The sequence below is a fragment of the Trachinotus anak genome, unplaced genomic scaffold (assembly GCF_046630095.1).
Source record: "Trachinotus anak isolate AG129_WGS33_773 ecotype Australia unplaced genomic scaffold, CSIRO_AGI_Tana_v1 ptg000007l, whole genome shotgun sequence".
Classification (NCBI taxonomy): Eukaryota; Metazoa; Chordata; class Actinopteri; order Carangiformes; family Carangidae; genus Trachinotus; species Trachinotus anak.
Genome location: NW_027273858.1, coordinates 16,436,765 through 16,462,253, shown reverse-complemented (window position 1 = coordinate 16,462,253; position 25,489 = coordinate 16,436,765). Strand labels below are relative to the sequence as shown.

The 25,489-nt window shown below is 41.0% G+C and overlaps 1 protein-coding gene across 3 annotated transcripts in view; it reads left to right on the top strand.

Moving 5' to 3' along the window:
- Nucleotides 1-25,489, top strand: part of cdh23 (cadherin-related 23) — a 166,265-nt gene that overhangs the window by 33,791 nt on the left and 106,985 nt on the right. For all 3 annotated transcript variants that reach the window (XM_071481036.1, XM_071481035.1, XM_071481034.1), the window contains exons 5-7: nt 10,231-10,373; nt 10,666-10,713; nt 11,106-11,198. In XM_071481036.1, coding sequence (XP_071337137.1) covers nt 10,231-10,373; nt 10,666-10,713; nt 11,106-11,198 — 284 coding nt within the window. The remainder of the gene's footprint in view (nt 1-10,230; nt 10,374-10,665; nt 10,714-11,105; nt 11,199-25,489) is intronic.

Here is a 25,489-nt window from a genome sequence, read left to right as displayed (position 1 = left end):
CTTCACAACAGATGGACATAAGAGAGCGAGAGAGAGATGAGGAAGATTGAGATGCACTAGTGACTCTGCCCATATAGATAAAGTCCAGCTGGCCTTGGCCTAGCCTGGCCAATCATTTGCCTACACTGAGCTGAGCTGGAACTGACCAGGATCAGACATGCTAGTGTGGCCTCTCAAGCACAGTGCAATTCTACAACTGTTACACCATATGGACTGGTGAGAAAAAACACTATTACAGATATAGTCCAGTGGAGCCTCCATGCCACAACAAAGTTAAATGTAAAAATGGAATAATGTAGCAATGGCTTGATGCTGTCCTATGCCTATTTGTCGGTGGCAAGTGGATGTTGCTGTTGGGCTACTGAACTTTGCCCCCAGCTTGGCCAAGTCCATTTTAATGCTAACTCTAAATGACCTTGGAGGACAATTGAATGAGGTGGTGTAGTATGTGCTGTTCCTGTGCTGGTATGAAGCTCCAGCATCTGCTATTTGAGAACTGGCTGCTGGAAAAACAACAGTGTTCATCCTGTCAATTCAAATAAATCAAAGTCAGCCACTTTTTTTTCCTTTTTTTTGTTTTCACTTGCCTAAAAAGCAGATTTAAAAAAGCAAACAAACCTGAGTACAAGCATTATGGGAACAAAGCACTGCTGAAGAAGAATGAGAGGGAGAGAATAAAAAAATTGTTTTATTGAAAGCAAATTCAACACAGCCCATAGCTGCTTTTAACAGTAATAACGATAGGGAGCCCTGATGCTACTTGCAGTGTTTATTAGATTCAGTCCACCCGCCCACCAGTTGATTGAGACTGAAGTGAGAATTTGATCACATTTGCATTGTTTTCAATATTACCAGAGAAAGGAACAATGTCCCATCTCAGCAAGTACACAAAGACACACAAGTATCCATCATGCAGCTTTTCATCAAATTAAAAACCCAAGGTGAGATGTATAGTGGCTTATAGTGGTTTCAGCATGCATACTAGTCAGCACACAGTTTTATTTTATTTTATTTTAATTTTATATTAAAATGTAGATACAATGGGATGGCCCTGAAGCCACAGTCCTTGGATAATAATCTGAATGTTGTTTCCTTTGTCTCGTATTCAGTGAGGATGACAAACATTCTCTGACTGTAAACTGTAGTATTATCAGTGAAAATGGAATTGTACTGTTTATACAGTGCATTAATGTGCCTATTCACTGACTAGTGTGGATAACATTTCATCAATGTTATCATGTCTTTTGAAAGCCGTGTTAGGAGTCAATTTTTTTATTAAGTGAGAAGAGACATAAAAGGAGAGACAACAGACCATAATACATTGGGATGACAGGATGAACATAACAGTGCAAACATGCATTGGATTGGATGAAAAAAAAGTTGTGTATATATTAGATTTGTGTGTATTAGAGAAGGGGCAGGGTAGTCTGTTGTGTGGCATTTCTGTGTATGTCGATGAAGAGGTGTAGGCAAGTAAAATAAATAACTACATAGGAGGGAGAGAGGAGGAGGACAAAGAAAGGAAAGGAAGAGGAAAAAATAATGAAAAAAATTGAATTTATTTTGATATAACACCAGTAGCTGATAAGAGGTTGGTCTGACACCTTTAAAGTAACCTGATATAGTTCCTTGCTATAAAGGAGATGTGGTGAAAAAGTAAATGAATGCTAGGCAATAAGCTGTGCCAATATCAGTGAAAGAAATAACAAGCCCGGCAAACAGTAAAATAGAAGATAAATCTGAAAGTATAGTCACCATTAAAGTGCTCCTGTGCCTTCTCCTCTACATGATCTGTTCGTCCAAAACGGGGAAACCACTGTTGATTCTCTGAGCTTTCAAGTATATGTTATAGCTATATTTGTCAAGAAAGGAGCCCTTGTTTTCTGAGGTAATACTCCACATATACCAAGGCTGGAGGTCAACTCTGAGTTGCCACAGCCTCATTCTTGACCCCAGCACCTGCCATTCCCCAACATCCCCATCCACAGGACCGACAGAAACATCAGCCTGGAATTTCAGTAACACAGGGCCAAATGATAAACATGTAAACAGGAGTGAAAAAGGAAAAGGCCAAAAAGGAGAGGCTGTAGTGTATGTGTGTGTGTGTGTGTGTGTGTGTGTGTGTGTGTGTGTGTGGCTTCACAATGAAGGTGGCATGTTCCATTACCTGACCATGATTTAGCTCACTCTCAGGTAATAGTCAGCCCTGGTGAGGTCAGCAGAGGGCCAGTGTCAGACAGAGGGAGTGGTGGGAGGGTGAAAGATAGAGGCAAATACAGAATAAGAACAGGATTAAAAACTGAGGTGAGCAGCAAAGCTGGATGAAAAGAGCATGGCATAAAGACAGAAAGAAAAGGACAGAATTGAGCAGGCGTAACAAAGTGACAGTGCTGATGGACATTTTGGCGTGTTGGCAGAAGTGGCACGGTTTGGGGTGGATGCGTGCACGTTTGGGGCGGGCGTTTGCTTCTGTGACAACGACAGGCCGGACTGGCTCGGCCGTCACTCCAGAAGCCTCAGTAGCACACAGCCACCTGTCCACTCCTATCAGTGCTGCCTGTGTCTCTCTGTCTGGCCTCCACAAGCAAGACGGAGCGTGACGAGAGGATGACAAAAACGAAAGAGAGAGAGCGGGGGAACAGCAAGACTGTGATGGGCTGGAATAGGAAATAGCAAGAGCAAAGAGCTTTCCTTTGTGATCGGAGGGTGAACGGAACTGCGTGTGAATATGCAGTGACAGGTCTGCTTCTCCTCACCAATGCGTGGGATGACTGTCCACTAATGTCCTTCACTGTCCATCCGACTTTCGCAATGTAATTGGTTAGTCACAGCCTTGTCACTCAGTGTTTTCATCATTTCACCATTTGGGGGTATTAGAAAGCCAATCCTGGGCCAGACATCCAATCATACGCCTCCTCAGGTCACTTAAGACTGAGCTGGTTCGCTCTCATTGGATTCAGGGCAAATAAGTGATTTGTATCTGGACAGCAGTGTCAACTGCTGTCCAGATACAAATCCAGAATCAAATATAGTCTGATAAACAAATGTACTGATATATTGTGTGCATTTATTCTGCAATATTTGTATAAGCTCCTAATAGTCTTATTTTTTGGAAATTTTATTTTTCTTTTTAAAAGACATTCTTAGTTCATTCATTTTATAGTTTCTGGTGAAAAATATTATTGTACAGCTTCTTAGAAATCACTTGGTGCCTCCTTTCTGCCAGCTTAGGAGAACGAAACAAAACAGACTGCAATCTTCACTTTGTTCTTTTTTTCCACAAGGTTAAAGCACAGTGAGGTTTTTGATTTTAAGCTACAGGTACATAAACCATTTGTTTTCAACATTTTGCTCCTCCCATTGGAGCTTTTTTAGTCATACCATGAGTCTGAGCCTAGTTTCTGTTGAAGACAGCCAGACACACATACAGTACATATATTCTATACTCTCACTGACATCAGGAAAAGCTTACTGAATGGAATTTTTTTCTTATCATTCATACAAGATGACCTTCGGGAAATGTGATTACAAGTTTGTATGTCTATGTTTGCTAAAGAGTATAAGTGTTTTTCACACCTAGTGTGCATGCCATGTTTCTGAATTTACAGAAGTACAGAAGTATAGTCTGTTTACTTGAAAGCTATGTACACACGCACACGCACACGCACACACACACACACACACACACACACACACACATACACACAGGATGTGTGGTCTGGGAGGTGTGTATGTCTCTCAGGAATGGCTAAAGGAAAGACAGAGGGTGTTCTCCTCCCATCCGTGACAGATTTAGTCATAAATCTGTTGGATTAATACACAGCCTCTCAAGGACTCTTGTGGTGTGTGTTGTTGAAACACAGGAGTCACTTAAAGCCAGACTCCAGGCACTATTTGTCTTCGGCTCTGTTTCCCATCGCAGTTATTGATGTCACACACACACACACACACACACACACACACAAACGCAAGAAGGCCAGTGAAAAGGGTAAATGAGAGGAAAATGAGAGAGAATATGGTAAATGTCTTGTTTCAAAAGAGCTATTAAAATGTAAGGATTTCTGTGTGATAAGTTAGCTTTTAATAACAGAAAAATGTAACCTCCTTTGAAGAGCTTTAGTTGTAATTTGCCCCCATTATTTATTAAGTCAGTTGTACTCGTCTGTAGCAGTTGTGGCATTTTTAGAATGTGTGTTTGGCATTTGTTTATTTGTGGCACAATATGGAAATCAGAGCTTTTCTTTCTCTCCATTTTTTTATTGCTACCTGTCTAACTGACCTCCCTGGGGAAAAAGCTTTACTGTCACTCTCTATGGCTGCCTTCATCCTACAGAGAAATAAACTATCTGCATGCATCCTTTTTCAGCTATTAAAGATGCCCCCTGAACACATACACCTCTCTTTGTATGGAAATAGAGGTCCTAGCACTCAGTTTCTGGCCACTGCACTATTGTCATTCCAGGTGGATTTGCCGGGTTTATTTCCACATCCTACTGGCTTCCCAGAAGCAATCAGGTTCTCTAGACATTAACGTAGCATACAGCACCGTGGGCAGAGGAGGCAGAGATGAGATGATTTCACTCATTTCCATCTTATTTCTAAAGGAAGAGAATAAAGTTTAATTTATTGTGTGTTTGACTGGAAGTGAGGGTGCAAGTTAATGCATGTGCCCTCAAGAGATCTCTTAAAAGGATGAGCCTGAAAGAGTGACTTAAATCCCTGATGGAATCTGACTCGTAAATTACCCTCAAAGTGCTTGATATGAGCCACATTGACTGAAACTGTTGGGGTCCTACATTGGTGTGACTGCAGTGGATTCTGGCTCAGCTGCATTGATTAATACAAATATCCAGCATATAGTCCCACTCTTAAGCCATTAACAGGCAAGTAAAGTTTGCTCCCACCTTGTATCTTAATATCTTAAGTTAAAGCGTTTGCTGATATTGTGGTGTCTCCGCTGTAATGACCACAGTTAACAGCTAAATTCCTGTTCCTCATTTTAACAAAAGGAAAGTGGCATGTCTGCATAGTGTGCACCAACCTCTATTGGTTTATGACTGTATCGATCTTTCAGTACAGGAATTCAGAGAGATGCCAACACACACATACTGTCTGTTGTAGTGGTGTGCAAGAAACAGACCCTTTTTGTTATAATGGCACACAGTCAATTAGCAGGACGAGTTTTTGCGTACTCACTTTTTAACACTGTTCCTGTTTCCCCCAGAGCTAAATCTGATGCTGAAAAGTATACAGGATTGTAGCTTGGAATAACAGTCTCATAATCACAACTCATCTATGTGACAGATGAGAAGGCTTTCCATTACTGCCTCTCACCACAGAGTATACTGTTATATTTTTCTTCGTGTGCTAATCCATCCAGTGACAAATGCTGCACTATAAAGTAGGAAACAAAATACAGTCGCCACTGAAGGAGCTCCTGCTGCCAGTTAGCAGAAGACAGCATTTGCCTGTGTGAATGGGAATGATTGATGTGAGGTAGCATGGCTTCAGCTTGGCATTGCTGATGTGTTTGAAGGCTCTCTCTGTCAGTGGATAGACAGCGTGGTAACATGAGTGGCATCGTACTGACTCATCAGCCCACTGATTGCATGACTTCAGTCCTGAGGCTTGAGCCCTGCCTCAAGACAATTCATTAAGTATTTATAGAGAGCAGGTGAAGATCAAGATTCTCTCTACCCTGTTATCCACAGTCAGGCTTTGTCTTCAGGTGGCTTCATCTTTCTTTTCTTTTGTCTGCCGCTGCTTTGGCAGACAGTATTCTGAACATTGCCCATACACCCATTAGGCCTCTGTGTACCATAAAATTTGAAGCTATAATTCACAACATGCCTGAAATTGCAGTCCTGACAATGCCTGTCTCACTGAATCAGTGCCCAGATGAACGAGAGGTCTAGAGATGTCACCAACATAATGAACAGGGCTTTGGCCTATAGCCCCTTTTCTTTCTCAAGCCTGAGGCCCCAGGGCAGGGCCGAGCCTAGTCCTCGTCTAACACGCGCGACTCCTATTGATCCAGCAGGGATTGATGTCCTCCAGCGGCTGATTTAGCGCCCTCACTGGCCCCCTTGCCTTTCCTAAAAGGTTGGGGAGAGTAAAACATGTGGCTCCTGCTGCGTATAGGTTAGCAAGTCGTCCTACTTTTTCCTCTCCTCCTCCTCCCTTTCAGTCTTCTGTCTCACCAGGCTTTGTCATTTTGTGCATTTTACGATTTTTTCCCTGCCACAGTATATCAGCAATGCTTTGTCTTAATGCAGAAGTCCTGTGCTAACTTTAAGAGAAGTGCTTATGGTAATGGAGTCTATTTGTTATGTTCTCCTCTGCACTTAGTCTCATTCTACCACCTTCTTAACACCCTTTTGCTCAGCTATTCTCCCCTCTCCACCTCTAACCATTTACTTCAAAATGCTTCCAATGCTGTATTTTCTTTCAATTTGCTATTAACTAGCCTCTAAGTTAAACTCTTTTGACAAACCAAATACAATGGGGTCCAAAAGTCTGAGAGAACTTTACCAATGGGAAGGTTTACTTGTGCATTCTGTCAAATGCATTAAATTAATCTTTAAGTATTTGGTATCCTGTGAAACCAGCACAACTTGACTCTGGTGTTGTAAGTGGCTAAATTAAACTGCATGTATTCTGGTATCCCTCTTATCACAGTGTGAGGCCTGAAGGTTTTCTCTTACTTTTGTATTGAGCCACAGGACGCACAAATCTACCAGGCCAGTATGGTAGGCAAGTGTTCTGATTTGGACCCCAGCTGCCGTCATGTGATTACCATGGTCTGTTACGGTTTGCTCTGCTTTGCTCCTTCTGGTTTGAACTTATTGTCTGAATATACAAGGAAATCCAGGGATTCGGTATTCAAGTTTGTGCGGAGAGGGTAAGAGGTTCAGAGGACAATAGGAGAGAGAAAGGTGAGGTAGAGAGATGATTCCTGCAGCCCATCGCTCTTGTCATGAGAGCAGTGTTGCAGAGTAGAGGAGAGGGGAGGGGCAGTGTTAATGTGCACAGTATCATTCATAACAGTAATACTGGCATCACTTGCTGCTAAATAGCATCATTTGTCAGGGTAAAGGGCTTGGTGCCACAGAGTTATAGATAAGTATGAGAAGGATACCTACATTACATACACATACATGTGCGCACACACACACATATACTACTTGTGAGGAATGTTTGTGATTACTAATGTCTTTACTGAACCTTGACCCTCAACACTTTGCGCCCTTACCTTTATTCTGATCCTAAATCTCCCACAAAGTGTAAAATTAAAACTGAATTAAAACGAATTGACATTTAATCCTTGTCATTTATACAAAGTCAAATACAGTCATTTATACAGTCAAAAACAAAGTGATTCACACAAGCATACACCTATGGATACACAGATGTGAAAGCATAGCTTTAACTAGACCTGAGTAGGATAACTACAGAGTCCAAAACAGAGGAAAGATAAGAGAAACTAAAGTCAATTGATATATATAGTGCAGCACCAGATCTTTATCTAAGTATGCAATTGCACTCTGATTCAGTGAAGGTGTAGCATCCAGTCCAGCACACGTGCCAGCTCTCCATACTGAACACTTTCTCTTAATCTGAGCAGAGAATCTAACCCATATGCCTAATGGGTTGGTCTTAGTTCGCCTCTCTTTTCCGGAGTAGGAGTTAATCTTCCACAAGACTGTGGCTCTCATACATACATACTTAGACTCAAATGACCATTTGTTATCCTTCACTTGGATGTATTTCTACCCACGTGGAGCAGACAATCCCTCCACAGTCGAGAGGGCCGGAAGGAGGAGAAAAAAAATCAGTTATTATTGATGACTCTGAGGTAAAATGCTTAATTTGCACCGTCTTCAACCAAATTATAACTCATATTGAAAGCAGCTGAATTTGCATAAATCTCATTAGACGCAATGAGAGGGGTTCATAAATCGTTATATTAATTAGTCATTTTTGCCACCCTTTCATAGGAAAATGGGGTGTATTAATAAAACGAGAGGGGTGTGTGATTGTGAAGCCTAATTGGTCGTTGTGTTAAGCAGTTTGGTGAGCAAGTGATAGGCTTGATTTAGTTTTGCTTCACCTCTATTGTCTAGAAAAATACTTGCAAGGAGGGAGAGAGGATGAGTATGTGTGTGCGTACATGCTGTCGTTGCGTGTGTGTGTGATCTTTGTATTTATGCTCCTATGCATGTGCTCATTTTCAGTACCTTCTTTCTATTGAGGGTGAAAGGTGGAGCTGAAGCCTATCCCACCATGCACTGGTGAGGTCAGCATCAGAGAGCAAACACAGAGATGTATTCAAAGTCACATTCACGCCTCTGGAAATACAGGTGTCACCATGGTTTCGAGTGTGTGATGTGTATGTTTGAATCGTTTTCACCTTGAAAAGTGAGACTTTCCAAGTCCTCTGTCCAATGAGCGTGGGAGGATAGTGGAGTAACTTCATCAAACCCAGCTCTGTATTTATTTTTGTGGAATATGTTTTTGGACTTCATGTGGGAAGGAGTTGTGACTGACATTTGGGGTTATTGTGAGGATCAATGGAACAAAGGAGAATGGGGGTTTGACAGAGCTGTGTTCATGCTGCACAGCTACTTAGTAATAAGCATGTTCCAACTCTTTGAGCTGCCTTCCAGGGCCTGCAGGATAGTTCAGCACCATGGACAGTGTCCTTACTGGCAGTGTTTGGCCCTACACTCTCCCCCACAAACTCTCACTCTGTTTGCGTGTTCGTGTTGAGTGTCCACCACACTAAGTTTCAATCCAAACTAATAACCCTTAAGTGGGAGTAGGGAGTCTGCACTGCAGGCTTACAAACCATACTCCCAGAGAAATGCAGCACTGCTTTTGAGTCAGGGATAGAAGAAATGGCACTAACCTAAATTCAGTTATTTCCAAAGAATAAGACATAAGTTGGCTCACCTCAAACGGGGGGGGGGGGGGGGGCAAGGATCTATAATCCAATTAAGAAAAATGTTCATCAATAAAGAAATGCGGCCAAAGAGGCATGGCAATTTCTATTTATTTTTTATTTTCATTTTATCTTATTTATTTATTCAATTAATAATTTTCCTCTCTCAAGCTTTGCCAATGCTGTGTAGTCAATTCTGTCTTTGTTTCCTTTTTGTAAAAGATATGAATAAATGTACAGCCAACAAGAGTTAGGGTTTGGGAAGGAATACATGTCAGTGGAATTTCCTCAAAGTAGAGCTTTATATATGTGTATACATTTGAGCCATGTGAATGTTTTATATGTTTGTCCTCTGTGAATGGAAAAGAGAGCATAATACATATTCATAACATCCATTGTGTGTGACTTGGCAGACTCTCCCCTCAGTCCATTACAATGCCGTGCTCAAACAGATTCATCCTGGCCAGTATTGAGCCTTGTCCCTGTGGGTCACTGGGTCTTGATGCTGTCCTCTATGCTGCTGCTCGCCTCAGCCTTGCCCTTCTCGACACCTGTCCAGCATGGTGGTTTAGCCAGCCTAATGGCACTTCACCTCTGCCTTTGATTATCCCGCCTGTCTGAGCTCTAGTGTCTGTGATGAATGAAATCTGTGAATCTGCAGCTCCAGTTAAAAACCCTTTGCCCCTCTACCCTTACACATGCTGTGTTTGTATGTGCTTTTATGCCATGTTTAACCTCAACATGAAAGGGCACCCTCTGACACTGGTGTCATCCTTTAAGTGTATGTGATCTCTCTCTTTTTCAGTGCCTTTCCCTGCATCTAAAAGATGATGTTTATGAGAAATAACTCAGCAGAGAGAAAAAATTAAACCTGACAACATCTTCATGCTTTAACATATTTTCTTCATTTCAGATTAAGCTCTTATCCTCTTCATGTGTGTGTATTTAGTGTGCAATCACCGCACACTTAAATGACCAATGTTTTCCAGTGAACTCTGGGTATGTTAATACTGGCATGTCATGTGAATAATCTACCTGTTGGCAAGTAATCCAACAGTGACATTTGGACAGACAGAAAAATGTTTTGTTCAATACAAATTCTTTAATGTAAGAGGCACAATAATATGGCTGTTATAACCTTTTATGTGTCTCACTAGGAGTAATGGGACAAGAGAATGTATTGTATTTGAGTAAACATGCACTAATTGTGTTAGCTCTGGTATCTTCTTGTTGGACACCCTGGCCTTTGACCTTGTGGGACCTGTGACCTTTGACTCTCTGTCTGGCAGGTTCATCAGTGGCCCAGCTGAAAGCAACTGATCCTGAGGGGGAACCCCTTGTGTACGGGGTTTCAGGAGAAGAGGCCATGAAGTATTTTTCAGTGAACCAAGACACTGGCGTTGTCTGGCTTCGACAGCAGCTCGACCGTGAGGTAGGAAGACTGAACAAGCACAGATAATGACAAACTGCTGCACACACTTACACATTACCAAAGCAAATGCACTGTACACAAGAAAAGACACTCAGAACAATTTTGAAAATAAGATAGAATGTAAATTATGAAAGGATGAAAGAGCAGTGCAAAATGTGAAATTATAGCAGGGAGATGAAGAGGAAAGGTCTGTGAGTGGCATTTCTGTGTCTTCCTCTGCTTTTCTGCTCTGCTCCTTTGCACTACATGTTCACGCAAAGTTTGTGCTGATGTGTGTCTCTATCTCCACCAGACCAAGTCAGAGATGCAGGTCGAATTCTACGTGAGTGACATTCAAGAGGTAAGAAGCAGATTTGCACTGTGATCACAGTTGTGACACCTCCTGTCACAGGCCGATACCTGAATATAACCTGACCACATGACACATAGAGACCTTCCCTCTCAATCCATCTCTCTTTCAGTCTCTCGCATTCATTCTCACCCTTATTTCTCTCTTTCTCACATATAATCATTCTGACACCTGTCTCACTCCAAACAGTTTAGTTGCTGAAACACACTGACGTTCAACCTACTCTCCCCTGCGGGTAATCTGTCACACACTTGTCCTGTTTTCTTTCCCTCTGAATCTTGGCTAAGTGTAGCTGATACACATTTGCAGTGACTACACTCCTCTGTCAAGTTAAGAGTGGAGGTGGCTTTGGAACAGTTCTACCCAGGTGTTTCCTCCCTTAGGTGGTCAAAGACACAGTAAACATCCAGATTGGAGACGTGAACGATAACGCACCAACCTTCCATGGGCAGCCTTACACCGTCCACATCCCAGAGGTAAGGATGACCTACAGTTATTTAACTTATAAACTCATTGCAGCCAGTGTAGAAGCAAAATAACATATGAAACAGAGGTTATTGTGTGCCTTTTATAAACAACTTCTTTCTGCATAGAGTTTAAATTAAGTAAGAATTCTTCATATATAGGGCAATTGCTATGTAATTTGCTGTTTTATGAACATTAACAACAGTGAAGCCAGCAGAAAAAACTTCTCACCATCTAGACAGCTTTTCCCTCACACATATTTACTACAAAGGGCAACAAAGTTTTGGCTATGGAATTTAAGAAAAGGTATGAAAACATGTATGAAAGTCAAATCAATCTCATGACCGTTCTAACAGTAGTAACTGCATGGTGGCTATACATATACAGATCATCAACTATTCATAGTGCTTTTCAGTCTTTGCTGTCCTGGAAATGGCTGTGTTTTGTTGCACCTGTGATCTTCCCACGATTTGAGGAGCTGTGTTCTAGCTCATGGTTAGAGACAGTGTGCACAGGGAAGAAAAACACTCACTGCAGACCTCAATATCCTCTCTCTTCTCAGTTTCTCTCTCTTCTCTGTCCTCTCTCTGAATCCGCTACCTCCCTCCTCAGCTCTCGCTTCTTTCCATCGTTCTCTCTTCTTTGCCCTCTCCCTCATCTAATCCTTGATATGAAGTAATTGCCAGAGTGGAGAGGAGGACTTCAAACAGGGGCTGAAATCCACACACCCAAACACACACACATCCACATATTTTGTTGTGTTTATATTGAGCACATACCCCTTTCTGAGTCTTCACCAAATCTTCAAAGCCACTCGCTTTTTCTCTCCCCAATCCATAAAGTCAGGCACATAAACGGGAGAAAGAAGGACTGTTGGGACAAGGCTATTTAGACCACCCACCAGGGAAGGTTCTCTCAGGCCAGTGCAACCACTGCTCACTTGTGTGGGACTCACTTATAGTCCACATGCAGACTTTCCAAGCTCTGCAAACAATAGGCTTCAGTTTAGCCCCCGGAAAGCCATTAAACAGAGCCGTGTTTGACCCTCAGTCGCTCACATATTGTTAGTTCCTTTGCATCACTCAGTGAATTACTGCTTGTGTCAGTCCTTCCCTCCTAGTGCTTACAAAATTTAAGCTTTTTTATTTGAGGCAATGGGATGTGGTAATAGATCAGATTCTTTCAAACACTAGACACAGCAGTGAGTCTAATTCACATTCAGCGTTTCTTTACCTTGGAAAGAGCTGAAGCCTGTAACAATGAGACATAACTTAGTCATAATAAAATATGCAAACCTTCCGAATGTGAGCACAGCAAGAGACTAATGCAGGTGGGATATTTTTTATCACAAATCTTCATGAACTTATTTGTTTGTGTGCCTTACTTGATAAAGTAGATGCTGCAAATTCATTTATACTTTTATGTATGTGTTGCAGTAACAATGCAGCAAACAATCCAATGTATACAAGAAAGCGCTTCATTAAAGCCTTCCACCTCTTACACTTAAAGCCTGCGGGAGATTTGGGAACTGTTCTCATGCAGGAGTCACTTTCTTCCTCACTGTGCCCTGTTTCCCCTGTCTTTCCCCTTTTCTCCACCTTATCTTGTTTGCGCACAGCTTTCGTTACCTGCATTTTTATGGCCTCATTACCTTTGTGACACTAACTGACCTCTAGCGGGCGAAGCAAACATACTGCGACATCGCTCCATCATGTTGTCACTCACTGGACATGCCACCATAACTGGTGGTTAGAGAACCATCAGCACTGCTAGATAGTGCTGCTGAGCTTTAGTGCACAGAGAAAAAGATGGGAAAGGGTGATGGATGTGAAGGATGACAGACTGGAAAAAGTAAAGGAGGAATGATGAGAGAAAGATGAAGGATTCAAATGATGAGATTTAACACAAATATCAAATGATGAGATTAGCAATGACACAGAACATGACACAGACTGACAGACTCCAAAGGAAAACAACGCAAAGAGCTCAAGGGTTGTTGAAACAGAAGAATAGTTAGGGGAGGAGTTGTATTGAGTTGGGCCTGATGCAGCTCAGCGGTGAGCAGATGAAGCAATGTGAGTGGCAAGGTGAGCAGTGCAGTAGGGAGAGCAGGGGGAGTGTGTGTGTAAATGTCGTTTTAATTTGTAGGGCCATAAAGAGGGTGAAGGGGAGCAGGTGGGCTGCTAGCATTCCCTCTGTCAGTGCTAATGAGCTGGCCAGATTTACAGCATCCACACACTCAAGCAGCCAGCAGCAGAGGATGGATACAAAGAGCGACGACTATCACCAGAAATAATGTTTTGATAGAACAGCAGATGGGCCACAACCCAAATCCATTATTGGGATACTGAGAAGTGTTTTTCACACTCCCTAAGCGCGACAGGTATTCCTCTATACAGCAAGCCCTCTATTGACAAACTCAAAATGTTTTGCCAAGTGTGCATCTGTGGAGTACAGAGCTGCTGTCTGTGCAACTGTGGGACCATCCATGGTTAAAGACAAACCTCCCCAAAAACACTCTTACACACCTCCCCCAGCTGCCTGGCCCTTATACTCCCCCACTGGGAGTCAGTCTCTCTGTCAGTGCCACTGTGATAATATCAAAAGCCAACACTTACAACTTCTCTAACTGTGCCCAGTGTGTGCCAAGTCCTGTAGTTTCATAAGCTGCCCCTGACCACAAACAGTTTCCTTTTGTTCTGTTTCTCCGGCTCGCTTCTGTCTGACACATTAAAACAGTATATTTGCTATTATTGCATACTCTTTCACTTCGCATGTATTTAGTTATAGTTAATATTGTAGATATTATCCAGTAATAACTATCCAGTTCCCCAAGACCTTAGAAAAGTGAGTTTTTTCAAATCCCTCCAGGTACTGCATTTCAGAATCTGAATTCCACCTCTCTTTCTTCCTCTTGCCAATACTCACATGCATTCCTACCTACAGTAGATACGCAGTGCAGTGGAATCCTTCCTTCGATAACACAATAATGATGCACAGAAGATTGTACAGCAGACTTCAGACCAGAGTTGTAATGCAGCATATAGATGAATTAAATGTATTGGCAAACAGGCAGACAGGCAAGAGGCTCCAACTGATAAAGTCAAACTTTATGTGTTGACTGTCTCTTAGGTATGCCAGGCATGTGAGCAAATCCCTCCTCAGCCTCTATTTTCTATCAGCCATATCTCAACATCCCTCTCTAACCTACAGTAAGCTCTGATGAACTATGGCTGAGGTTATAGAATAGGACTGCCCATGGTGGAAACTGCTTTGGTGAAAGTCAAACATGTAAAGAAAAAACGGCCCCTCAGTCTGGTCTGATACAGAAAAGGTTTCTGTATTTGGTTTGTTTTTAAGATTCCTCAGTAGAGGCATAATAACAGGAATCCTCAACAGAAACCTGTGGTTATTTATTAATATTAAGACAACAACTGAAGATCAATAAAATTATTTTTGCAATGTAGCATACTGCCTAGAACAAATGTATATCTCTTAGCCCCTTTATTATTATATTTTTCATTAACTGGTGACTTTTGACAGTTGGATAATTGACTGTTTGGGTAACACACCCGCTGCTCTTAGGCACTATGATAACACTTTTTGTAGAAGAGAGAAATTCAAACCAGCATCATGTTAGCACCTAACTTTTGGCTACTACTTCCTCCAAACAATTTTGCACTCATAGATAATATTGGCAGAGGGTGTGTGAGAGCTCCTATTATGCCTGTGAATGAGCTGTTTAGTGCTTTATGCAGGCCCTGGAAGCAAAACAGAGGCACCTGCTGTTTGATGTGCCCTCTGTCGCTGTCAGGTGGAACATAGATGAATCTGTTGTGTTCCTTTCTTCTTTGCCTTTGTTCACTTCTGAAAGCTGAAATCTTGTATTGCCTTCCGACCTGTATTTTAGCAGGTTACAACATCCAAAGGTAATTTGTTTACAAGGTGACAAACAAGTATAGCTTTTTAAATATCTAAAGCAGCACCTACAGTATATGGATGACTATCCTTGCAGTTGCAAGGTTCTCAGGGAACCTAAAAAAAAAAGTCTTATTTATAGTATACGTTTATTTTTGAAATTACAGTCATAAAATACTTAACTTCTCCAGTCACCCTGCTTCTTTATGAAACGCAAAACACACAGAAATGCACATGCTTTCTTCTTGAAGTAGGATTTATCCCGTAATGATTTCATATCATCTCTCCTGGTCTCTCCTGTAGTGTAATTGAATCTAGTGGTTACAGAGCTGAGTGGTGGCTGGTTGACAGGCGCAGGCCTCAAAGAGAATTCTGCCTGACACTAAGACCCTGAGCCCATAGGGAGGGATGGAGGGATTTAGGGAGAAAGAGAGAAAAGATGGATAAAGTGAGAAGGTTAAATGGGAAGCAGTCAATATTTTACTCACCTCAGCCTCCATTTATTACTTTCCCCTACATAGATTTGGTGCTTGGGACCCAATTCTAAGCAAAAGTTGTGGTTTCTAAAAAAGTATCCTTACTGAGTTACTCCAGTTTTTTTGATGGCACATAAAAAGCTGTTCCTCTGCATCATATCCTTTTATACTGAATAATTAAATCATGAATACAGTTAACAAGAAAGTGTTTGAGGAAGTGCTGAAACAGTAAACTGTTGGTAGTTCTGTTGAACATTTTTTTTTTCAGCTTTTTTTCCCCCATCTGTCTGTATGATTATGTCTGACAGCACTGATTAAAACATAGCACATGATCATCCTCTACAAACTAATCTAACTCCTACATAAACTGTTCCATTTTTATACAGCGCAAATAGAGTGCATATGGCCAGTTTGTATACAGGCCCAGGATGTTTTACCAGCTGTTTGTTCACATATTTCAAACAGAAACAGTCCCCTGATTTTAGTTTCTGCATTTCACTGATGGGTTTGTGTGTGTGTATGTGAAGGGGGGGGGGGGGGGGGTGTTCCATCTGCAGATATTCATTATATGCTAGCCTGTTTTCATGTGTGGATAGCATATTCTTGAAACGAGTAAGCACTGTTTTTTATTCCATGAATGATGATTCATTTGTAGACTTCAGTAATCCTTTCAGGGCAAATGGCCCCTTTAGTTAGTTGTCAGCGAGGATGTCAGGCCTGTAGAACAATTTTTCCACGCATCCTTTCCAGTCCAGGGGTTAACGCAACAAATACTGTCTGGGCATCACGTACGCTGCCACTCATGAAGGTAAATCACATCCTCTTCCTCTCTTTATGTTTCTGTCATTTGCTTTATCCCACTGAGCATGAAGAGCACCTTGATTTGTGTGCTATGCAGAGATGGGTGCAGATTTGTCTGTCAAAAAAAGGGAGGCCTTGTGTTTGTGAGTCACCATCAAGTGTATTTCTGAGAGACAGAGAGGGAGAGAGAGACAGACAGACAGACAGACACAGAGAGGAAAGTAAGGGAAGTAAGGTGGGGGCACAAGGAAAGACTTCTGAGAGGGGCAAGATTGAAAGGGGAGAGAGATCGGCTTGCACTCCCCATTAAAGTTTGATTCACCCACTCCTCACTCTTTGAATAAATCAACCTGTCGTTCCCTCTCTCCCTTTCTTTCAAGTGTGTGGGTCCCACCCCTCATCCCCACCCCCACCCTGCCTTTGGCGCTTTCCTTCTCTCTAACCCTCACTTGGCAGAATTATGAATTTGGACAAGGTTTTGCTAACAAAACCTCCATATTCTGCAGCTGCTTTTGTTTGTATTTATGTTTACATGCCTGTGGGAGAGGGAGGGAAAGACTGACCACTAATTCTCCAGGCATTTTGCAGTATGTGTGATACCATGGTTATGGGAACGATTTGACTGTTGAAAGAGGGAAGAAATTAATAGGTGGAAAAAAATTGTGCAGCTTCAAGTTGTGCCTTCAACCTCACCAGGTCTCTATTTGACATTATGCAAATTCCTAAACAGTTCTTTGTGTCTGTCTTCTTCTGTCTCTCAGTATTCACCTTCCTCACCATTCACCTGGTTTTTCTTCTCACTGTTTTTCTTAATAGAGCTTTACAACCATTTCAGTTTGGTCAAATCTCTTTTGCCTGTCACTTCCACAACTGAGATGGTAGGGAGAGAGGCATTAAAGCAAAAATATGTATTCTACAGAAGTATAGAAGAAAGGACAGCTGGTACTTTCCTATGTGCAGTCCAGTATATTGATAACATATTATTAGTGCTAATTGCTTTTTTTACCATATACAGTGAGCCATGCCTACTATACAAAAGCTTGCTGTAAATAAAAATATAATTTACTTAACTTCTACCTTTTACTGTCCTCTGTAGAAAGTGCAGTTGAATTGGACTCATCTGGTAATTAAAACTAGTGCGTTTTGTTAAAATGTGATTTTTTTTTTCTCTCTTTTTTTTTGCCACTATATTTACTGTTCAATTTACACCTCAGATCCCAGGTTTTACAGAGCTATGTTACAGCAGGCATAAGTGACAACCACAACAACTCTCAAACTAATTAAGGTGACAAACAGATGTTTAAGCCCCAACATGCAGCGCATCTTTGTCAAATCTCTGCTTCGTTTTCAGGTTGTCACTCTAGTCAATCTGATGTTGTCTCATAGCGTCTTCGGCATTTCCTTATATAGAACAAACTAGGCCTCTTGCCCGAATAGTGATGTTAATCGTTGTGTGACTCTGTGGCTTCCAGGATGATACTGTATCACTTCATCTACAGTGGACTCTTGTTTTTATTAGCTTTCTACTACATCTGCACATACTCAATAAGGATCAAAAGCACATGGACATAGGACCATGATTTTTTTTGTACATTCGTGTCTCCCCACAGGTTAAACCCTTTGTATCATGAACACTCGGTGGACTTTTCCTGCATGCATCTCTGCGGGCTGCAAGTGATTTGCCCTGCTTTCATCTTTAAGTATTATTTTCTCTTTAGGATTTTCTGGTTGAATTGTTGAATACATTATGCAGTGCACAGAGGTGATGTGTGCACAGGAATCTTTCTTAAATGGCAAAGACCTTGAGATTTGATTCTCTCCTTATATGGAAGTAGCAGCGTACAAAATATCATTTTCATATTTTTGACAACATAATGATATTTGATGATTTTCGTATTTTTTCAGATATAAATTACACAGCAGTGTGATCATTTAAATTAATCTACATGTTTCTTTTGTTTCCATCCCACTTTCCTATCTTATGTGGTACTTAAGAAACCCAGCAAAATCAAGGCTTTTTGTAACTGAATGTGGTTAATGAATATTGTAAATCTACAAATGAACAAATTATGAAAACAGAGCAGGAAATTTATTGTTTAAGAAACTGAGGTCCACCGAAGTCAAGCAGAAATCACACGTGTAGGTAAATCTCATTCATGTCATTCTTCGTGAAAAAAGATGAAAATAATTCATTCCACTTTCTTGGTTTTAATGAACTAGACATAATGTACAGAATTATGTGTTGTAGCCTCTCCTCGCCTCAGGGAATACACCAGAACATAGAGTTTTTAATTCTATGTTCAGCTGCAGGTAAATTGGTAGGTTTTAAAATCTGTTCAATTAACAAGCCTTTGGACAGAAACATAGTTGAGATGCTCTGTGGCGAGATGAGACTCTTTGGTGTGTTGTATTCTTCCATTTTATTGGACATGTGTCAGAAAAAAAGAGAAGAGTCAATATTTCCTCTCTGTTCTTTCCCATAAGTAAGCAAAGTTTTTTTTTCCTGTAGTCACCAGCTTACGGAGATAACCAGCACTCGTCACCAAGGTCCCTCCCCACCCAAGTGAAACCCCTTCTTCTTGGCTCCCTCTTCCTCAATGTCCCCAACTTAAGTGCTTTGATGTATAATTGAGTTGTGTGCTTGGCCACTCCTCTAACCCTTTCTTCCACTCTTTCCTCTATGCCCCCCAGGACCCAGCTTATAGAAAAGATAGGTTAAAAGGGGAGAGAAGAAAAAAGGAGGAAGAAAGAGAGGTGAGGGAAATTGAGACATTTTTGGCAGAGAGAGGCTGTTGGACACAGCTACTTTATGAGAAAAGTGTGAAACATCTAAGAGCTACTACTAATACAAACCTTAGGCGAAACAAATGAATCAATAAATGAATCTATTACAAAATGTTGTTACCTGAGCAAAGGGGATTGAGATAGTCGAAAACACAAACAAGCCCCAACACTCCTCCTGTTGAACACTCCATAACTTGTGTCATGTCTCATCAACAAGATGTAATTTAATTTGACAATGTCACATTCTACTAATTGAGATAAAGAGAGATGAAAGGGGAAAGAAAGGGTGGAAATAACAGGCTGGGATATTTGCCGTGTTGTAGAAAATACCAATTGCCATGCAATGGTCACCTCATGCAGGAGATAATTATATACATCTCCATTCTACATTAGTGTCATTAGTGGTGCCAGTGCTTTTTACTGATCTATCTCCAACATGCACACAGCATAAGCCTTATAAAGCTTGGGTATATTAATAAACTGAACGCGTAAGTGTTTTTGTCTTGTCCATGTCAGTCTTCTTCCTACATGCTGTACTTTTCTTCTCTTGGTTATCTCTCTGTCCCCACTCCTCTCTGCTGCAGAGCTACATGAAGTGATTGCAAACGGACCCCAGTGGTGCCGCGGTTTCTCTGTACAGGCTCTCAGTCTGCTCAGATCTGTTTGTATTTCTGTATGTAACTTTCACATTTACTGTAGTTCAGTTCATTTCAGATCAATTCACTTCTGTTCTAGTGAGAGCTCAAATTGCAATCGGGCTTTAGGGAGAATGTTTGAGAATAACGGGGTGGGGTGTGTGAACACTTTATGTTGACTTTGCAGCATACTACTGATCTATGACAGTATAATTACCATTTTTCATAAGGTATATGACATACAGTAGCCCCAATGATTATTAATACATAAAATTACATACATAAATTATAAAATACAAGGGTACCATAGAAATTCCACTCAGCAGTGACACCAATTTGAAACTTCTCAGTTCACACATGCCATGTACAGGCATGTCGTGTCATTAAATGAACTGCTATTTGATTGTAAATAACCAATTTGGTGTAGTACAGAGTAGTCAGATGTGTTAGACAAATTGCCAAAGCATTGCAGTAAATTAGCTGAGGTTATATTATTTACTCTCTGACCACAACAGATGGCTAGTATAGACTTCCTGAAGAGTAGGTTGAAATGTTTTTGGCAGATTATTATGTGGAGATTTAAATGAGAAATTTTTATTCTAATTGCTCATAATTTGTAGCAGGCTGCCATCATCTCAGCCTCTCCTTATTTTCGCTCTTTCTCTCTCACACTCACAGTTATTGAAAAGAAAACATCTGCATACTAATACATATCTCAGTGTTCCATGATAGTTTGCCCATCAAATACCCCAGTCCTATTAGAAATCCTTAGCTGGTAACCAGATAGAATCATTTTAATACTCCAGTTGTGTGGTCCCTGCTGAAAGTCAGAGATAGGAGAGATGAGCAAAAGCACACAAACACTTAAACACACCGTACTTTGGGAGTTATCACTGGCATTCTTCAAGCACTGGAATAATGCATGAGAAATTAAAGGCACCTGGGGTCACAGTGCAGGAGGAAGGCAGACTGCATATGTGTAGTCAGACGTGTCTGCAATAGTTTGAAGTCTGTGAATTATGCATTGGACGGTAAGCATGTATATTTCTACTGGTGTGCGTGTGTGTGTGTGTGTGTGTGTGACACCTGAGACATAAAGACTCTTGGAAGTAGAGACCCATCTGCACTCATGATACCCCATGCCCGAGGCTACAGATAGAAAGAGATGTTGATATAGAGTGCAGTGTACCTATAAGACCAGACTGCAGAACGGAGAGATTCAGGGGTACAGAGTTCACAATGAAGTGAAAACACACAAAAGACTGGAAAACAAGTGCCCACAGAGCTACAAGGAGAGAGGAGAGAAAGGCGGTGGTAGAAAGAGAGCAGGGTATCTATTGAAAAACAGCAGACTGCAGATTGAATCCCATGTGATGTTGCTGAGATGAGATGGCCTCAAGTTTGGCTGCACACTTTGTTTGGGAATGTGCAGTATAAAGTGCAGCTTCTCGGTTATTTGCCTCAAACACTTTGTTCTGTTACATAGGTAGGTGCCAAGTCATGTTTATTTAGATATTGCCTGAAAACCATCATGTTTCCCCTGTAATAGAAATTAGAAGGAATTAAGACAGACCATAGAGCACCAACCAAAAAATTGAGATGTAAAGGAAATAACGCTCTGGATAAATGCAGGCAGTAGATCAGAAAAGAACAAAACAGACACCGTGAAAGGCCAACAAATTAAAATAAAAGTTGACTTTTAACAATCGTAGTTGATTCTTTTGATGTGATGCTTTGCAGAGTCCACAGACTTGGCTCTACCACAGCAGGGAAGCCAGCTTATAAAAACTGCCTTCTTTTTTCCTTACACTGCCAAGTGCTGCTCTGATTATTTATTGTGAAGTGAACATACAATGTGCTTGATCAGTCAATCGCCTGCTAAACTGAACATGGCACGTCATCTCGCTATCAATGCAGTTTAAACAATCACCTCACTCATTAAATATGGATGAGGCCTTTGCTTTGTGATACAGCATCACTACGCGTTTTCCCAGGAGCTTATTAAGACAAATACATTTAATTAAAAATGTATACATTTCTCTGACGTAAGTAGTGGAACTCCTTATGAAAGGCGAAGTATATAAAATTCAGCAGGAAAAGGGTATTTATCCCTCCTCTTATCTGCTCATCGTGGTCTGGATGATGTGAGCCTATAGCCCCTTTTATATGGAGATCACTCTATATTGCCATTCAGAAGACCCCTCATTATGTCGACTTTGCTTGTTTACACTGAACCAAACAACAACAACATAATGCCTCCCCAGTATGGTGGATGCTGTATGTAAACACAGCTACAGTATATAGGCTGTTGTTAGTTGAATTAAAATATTAAGAAATAACAATTGGCATATTACATTTTGATATGAGAACCTTTAACTTATCAAAGCTTCTGCTCTGATGAATCACTGGCAAAACCCTGTCCCAGACACAAAAAGTTAACATAAACACTGTCTAATTTTCAGTCTAATTATCTGGCAAAGAAGAAAACCAGAGCGCCTGGTTCAAACAGACAGGCAATGGGAGAAAATGCAGAGTTTACTGATTAGCAGTTTTAAACTCAAGACCTTCTTGCTGTTAAACCACAATGTGAGACATTAAGATATCATTCCACCCCATTCAAACTCCATGAGCACTAAAATGTAAATGCTTTAGATGGCATTGCATGTTGCATAAACTGGATGGTAGCTTAGAAACAAGACACCAAAAAGGAGCAATATGGCCTCTTTTGGGATCTGGGTGGTCTGGTGTGGCTGATTACAGTTGTTGAGAGTTGTTGACAGTGACTAAAAAAAACATTGACGCCAGAAACAGTACATCTGATGAAATCTTTGTCAAACCTCAAAGCCCTGTCAGAAGTCACACTTTGAGCAGGTTTAGCAAAGATTAGATACAGTAATTTGGCTACAGTGACTCGTTTCAAGTGAAATGTCAACCTTTCATTGGTTAATTCAAGGACAAGGCAGCAAACAAAGACTGATCTCTTCTGAAGTCAGCTTTCAGTTCTCCATGTTGATTTTGTTGTGTGTTCAGGCTCTCTATTCTGTAGGTCTTTGACTAAATCTCTTCAGGCTTCTTCACTCCATCTCTCCCCTTCATGTTAGTTCTGGGCAATTGCCCAAAGAATGTTTCCCTCACTCCCAGTGAATTCAAATCAGACCACTTGTACTGGTGAGAGACTGCAAACATAATCCAGCTGCTATAAAATGCCTTTCCACCGCTACGTAAAGTTACTGCTCAGTATTGGATTATGGAGCTTCATAATGTTCCAGATGTGAACCTTTACAGCTGATTACCCTCAGTGTGAAAAATAAAAGATTATGAATATGGAGCAACAAAAGCAGGCACAACACGGCTAATTGGACAATGTACAGCACCAGTTTACATGATGCTAATGAAGCTGTACAGGTCGATGGATGCTGCAGGTTAATCTCGCTGGCTCTTGCTCTGCCTTTGGTCACATATCTCTCAAATGTACGCACAGACACAAATAAAAGCAGCCCACATGCACAAACCCAAAAAACATACATCACTTCAGTTGGTCCCTGTATCTTTAAAAGAAAGTGTGGACTGATTAAAGTCAGAGTTTTATGGCGAACTGTGAAAAATATGACAAAATAAATAAATAAAGCCAGTGTCTAGCTCCCCTAGGCAACAGCCATTTATATGATCATCAGCTCCACTCTAATTTGCATTTAATTCTATTTTTAAAAAATGACTTCTCAAAATAAGAGATGAAGTGGAAAGGAGCAAGAAAATTTATGTATGAGAAGTCTTTGTTTCATTTACCTTTCCCTGTCTTTCATCAGGTATCTTTGGTTTACATCACTGTAGCATTTTCGTCAACGGCCACACATTCCTAACAAGAACGTACTTCTTTATATCTTTCGATTGTATGTTCAAATGTATGCTTACATATGTGTGCATATACATATGCTTGGCATTCATAAGAAGTAATATTTGTGGTTTTAAGTACCAAAAACCATCTCAATATATTGTAGTTCTGCATTTCCTGACTGTTATTTTCCTGAGTGACACACAGCACACACAGCTCAACCACAGGTAACTAATTGTAGCCAACTGCTGTTAGTTGGTAAAACTCACAGGTGCATGTAAATGGGGATGGTCAGTCAGCACTGAAGTGAGCTGAACAAAGTCAAATTTTAACAAAAATAATCTGGTATGTCAGAAAAACAAACTTTAGCCACTGGTCTCTAATATTACCATCCTTGGGAAGGCTGTGTGATGATGTATTGTCTTCTTGACATACAACAAGTGTGCAGCATTTCCTAAACATTTCACTGGTTTTGTAGCTTGCTATGACCACTTAGTGTTTTGTTGTTAATAAAGTAAACAAAAAAAACAAAAAAAAAAAAAAGGTTGAGTGGTGGGCTCATGTGGGCTGTGCTCTAGGTGTGACTGAAGGCAGTGACTGTATAGTTGTGAGATCACAAAGTTATGGCTGACAGCTGGTTTTAAGGCACAGTGTCTGAATAAGGGCTGTGTGCAGTGTTTTGATACTTTCTGGCTAATATTATAGCACCTAGACCTTCTTTATCATAAAGAGACATGGAAATCTTACTTTCTACGAATGGGACAGTTTTAGTCTCATCAATCTTTGGACATCAGATAATTCTGTCTCTGTCTCTAGTCTAATGTTTTGAAAGGCAGAGTTTGCTGGGCTCAGATCCTATAGCATCTGCTCTTACACAGCTTAACAAAGACCACAGCAGCAGTGTGTTGTGCATCTTCTGCTGTCCAGTTGAATTTGCTACATTTACCATTTTAAACTTAATCATTACCACATCAGTTTGAATAGACATAATATATACTTGTTGTGTAGTAAATATTTTGAAAGGAGGTTGCTTAATGGCATCACACATCAAGAGGACTCTTCACTGCAATTTCAAACATAGCTACAGGTCGCACATTTAAATAAAGGTTAAAAACATATTTTCACTTCCACTTTTACTTTTGAGAGGGATAACTTTCCCTAACAGGTAGAAAGAGGGTGCAGGACTTACCGATGTGGCCTGTCCTTGTACCCTTCCCTCTGGGATCAACCCATCTGCTTCTCTCTGTCTCTCACTGGCTCTGTGGATCCCTGCGGCATGCTGGACCTGATTACCTTTACATTTAAACAAACAGCCCCAGCTCTTTGGAGGCAGTCAGCCATGAGCTCTGACAGGGAGGCTGGGTTTAGGCAGTTAGGGGAGAAGACTGATCAGGAGATAAAGACTTAGATTATTTGTTTCTTTTCTCTCCAGATAAAAGGCTCTGTCTATAAACACAAACACACAGACACACATCCTTGTACTTGTCCTCATGAGGACCCTCCATTGGTTTCAATGATTCCCTATCTTCTAACCCCATGCTTTAACCATGACTACCACCTCAAATATTACCCTGACTCAAATCCTTGTTGCAACCTATGTAATTCCAAATGTATTAACCCAAACTCCAATCCGTCAGGCCACTGAAGAAGTGAGTACCAGAGAAAATGGTCGCTATGAACAAAACATCCTTATTCTATGGAGCTAACTGAAAGTACAGGAACACATCCAGGGGCGGACTGAAACATTAACTCAGGCCAGGATTTTACTTATTCCCAGACCACCCTGTTCGCACAAACCATCGAACTGCTATTTTTGGAGGCTAACCCTGTTTGTTGATGTAACAGGCTACCAGACA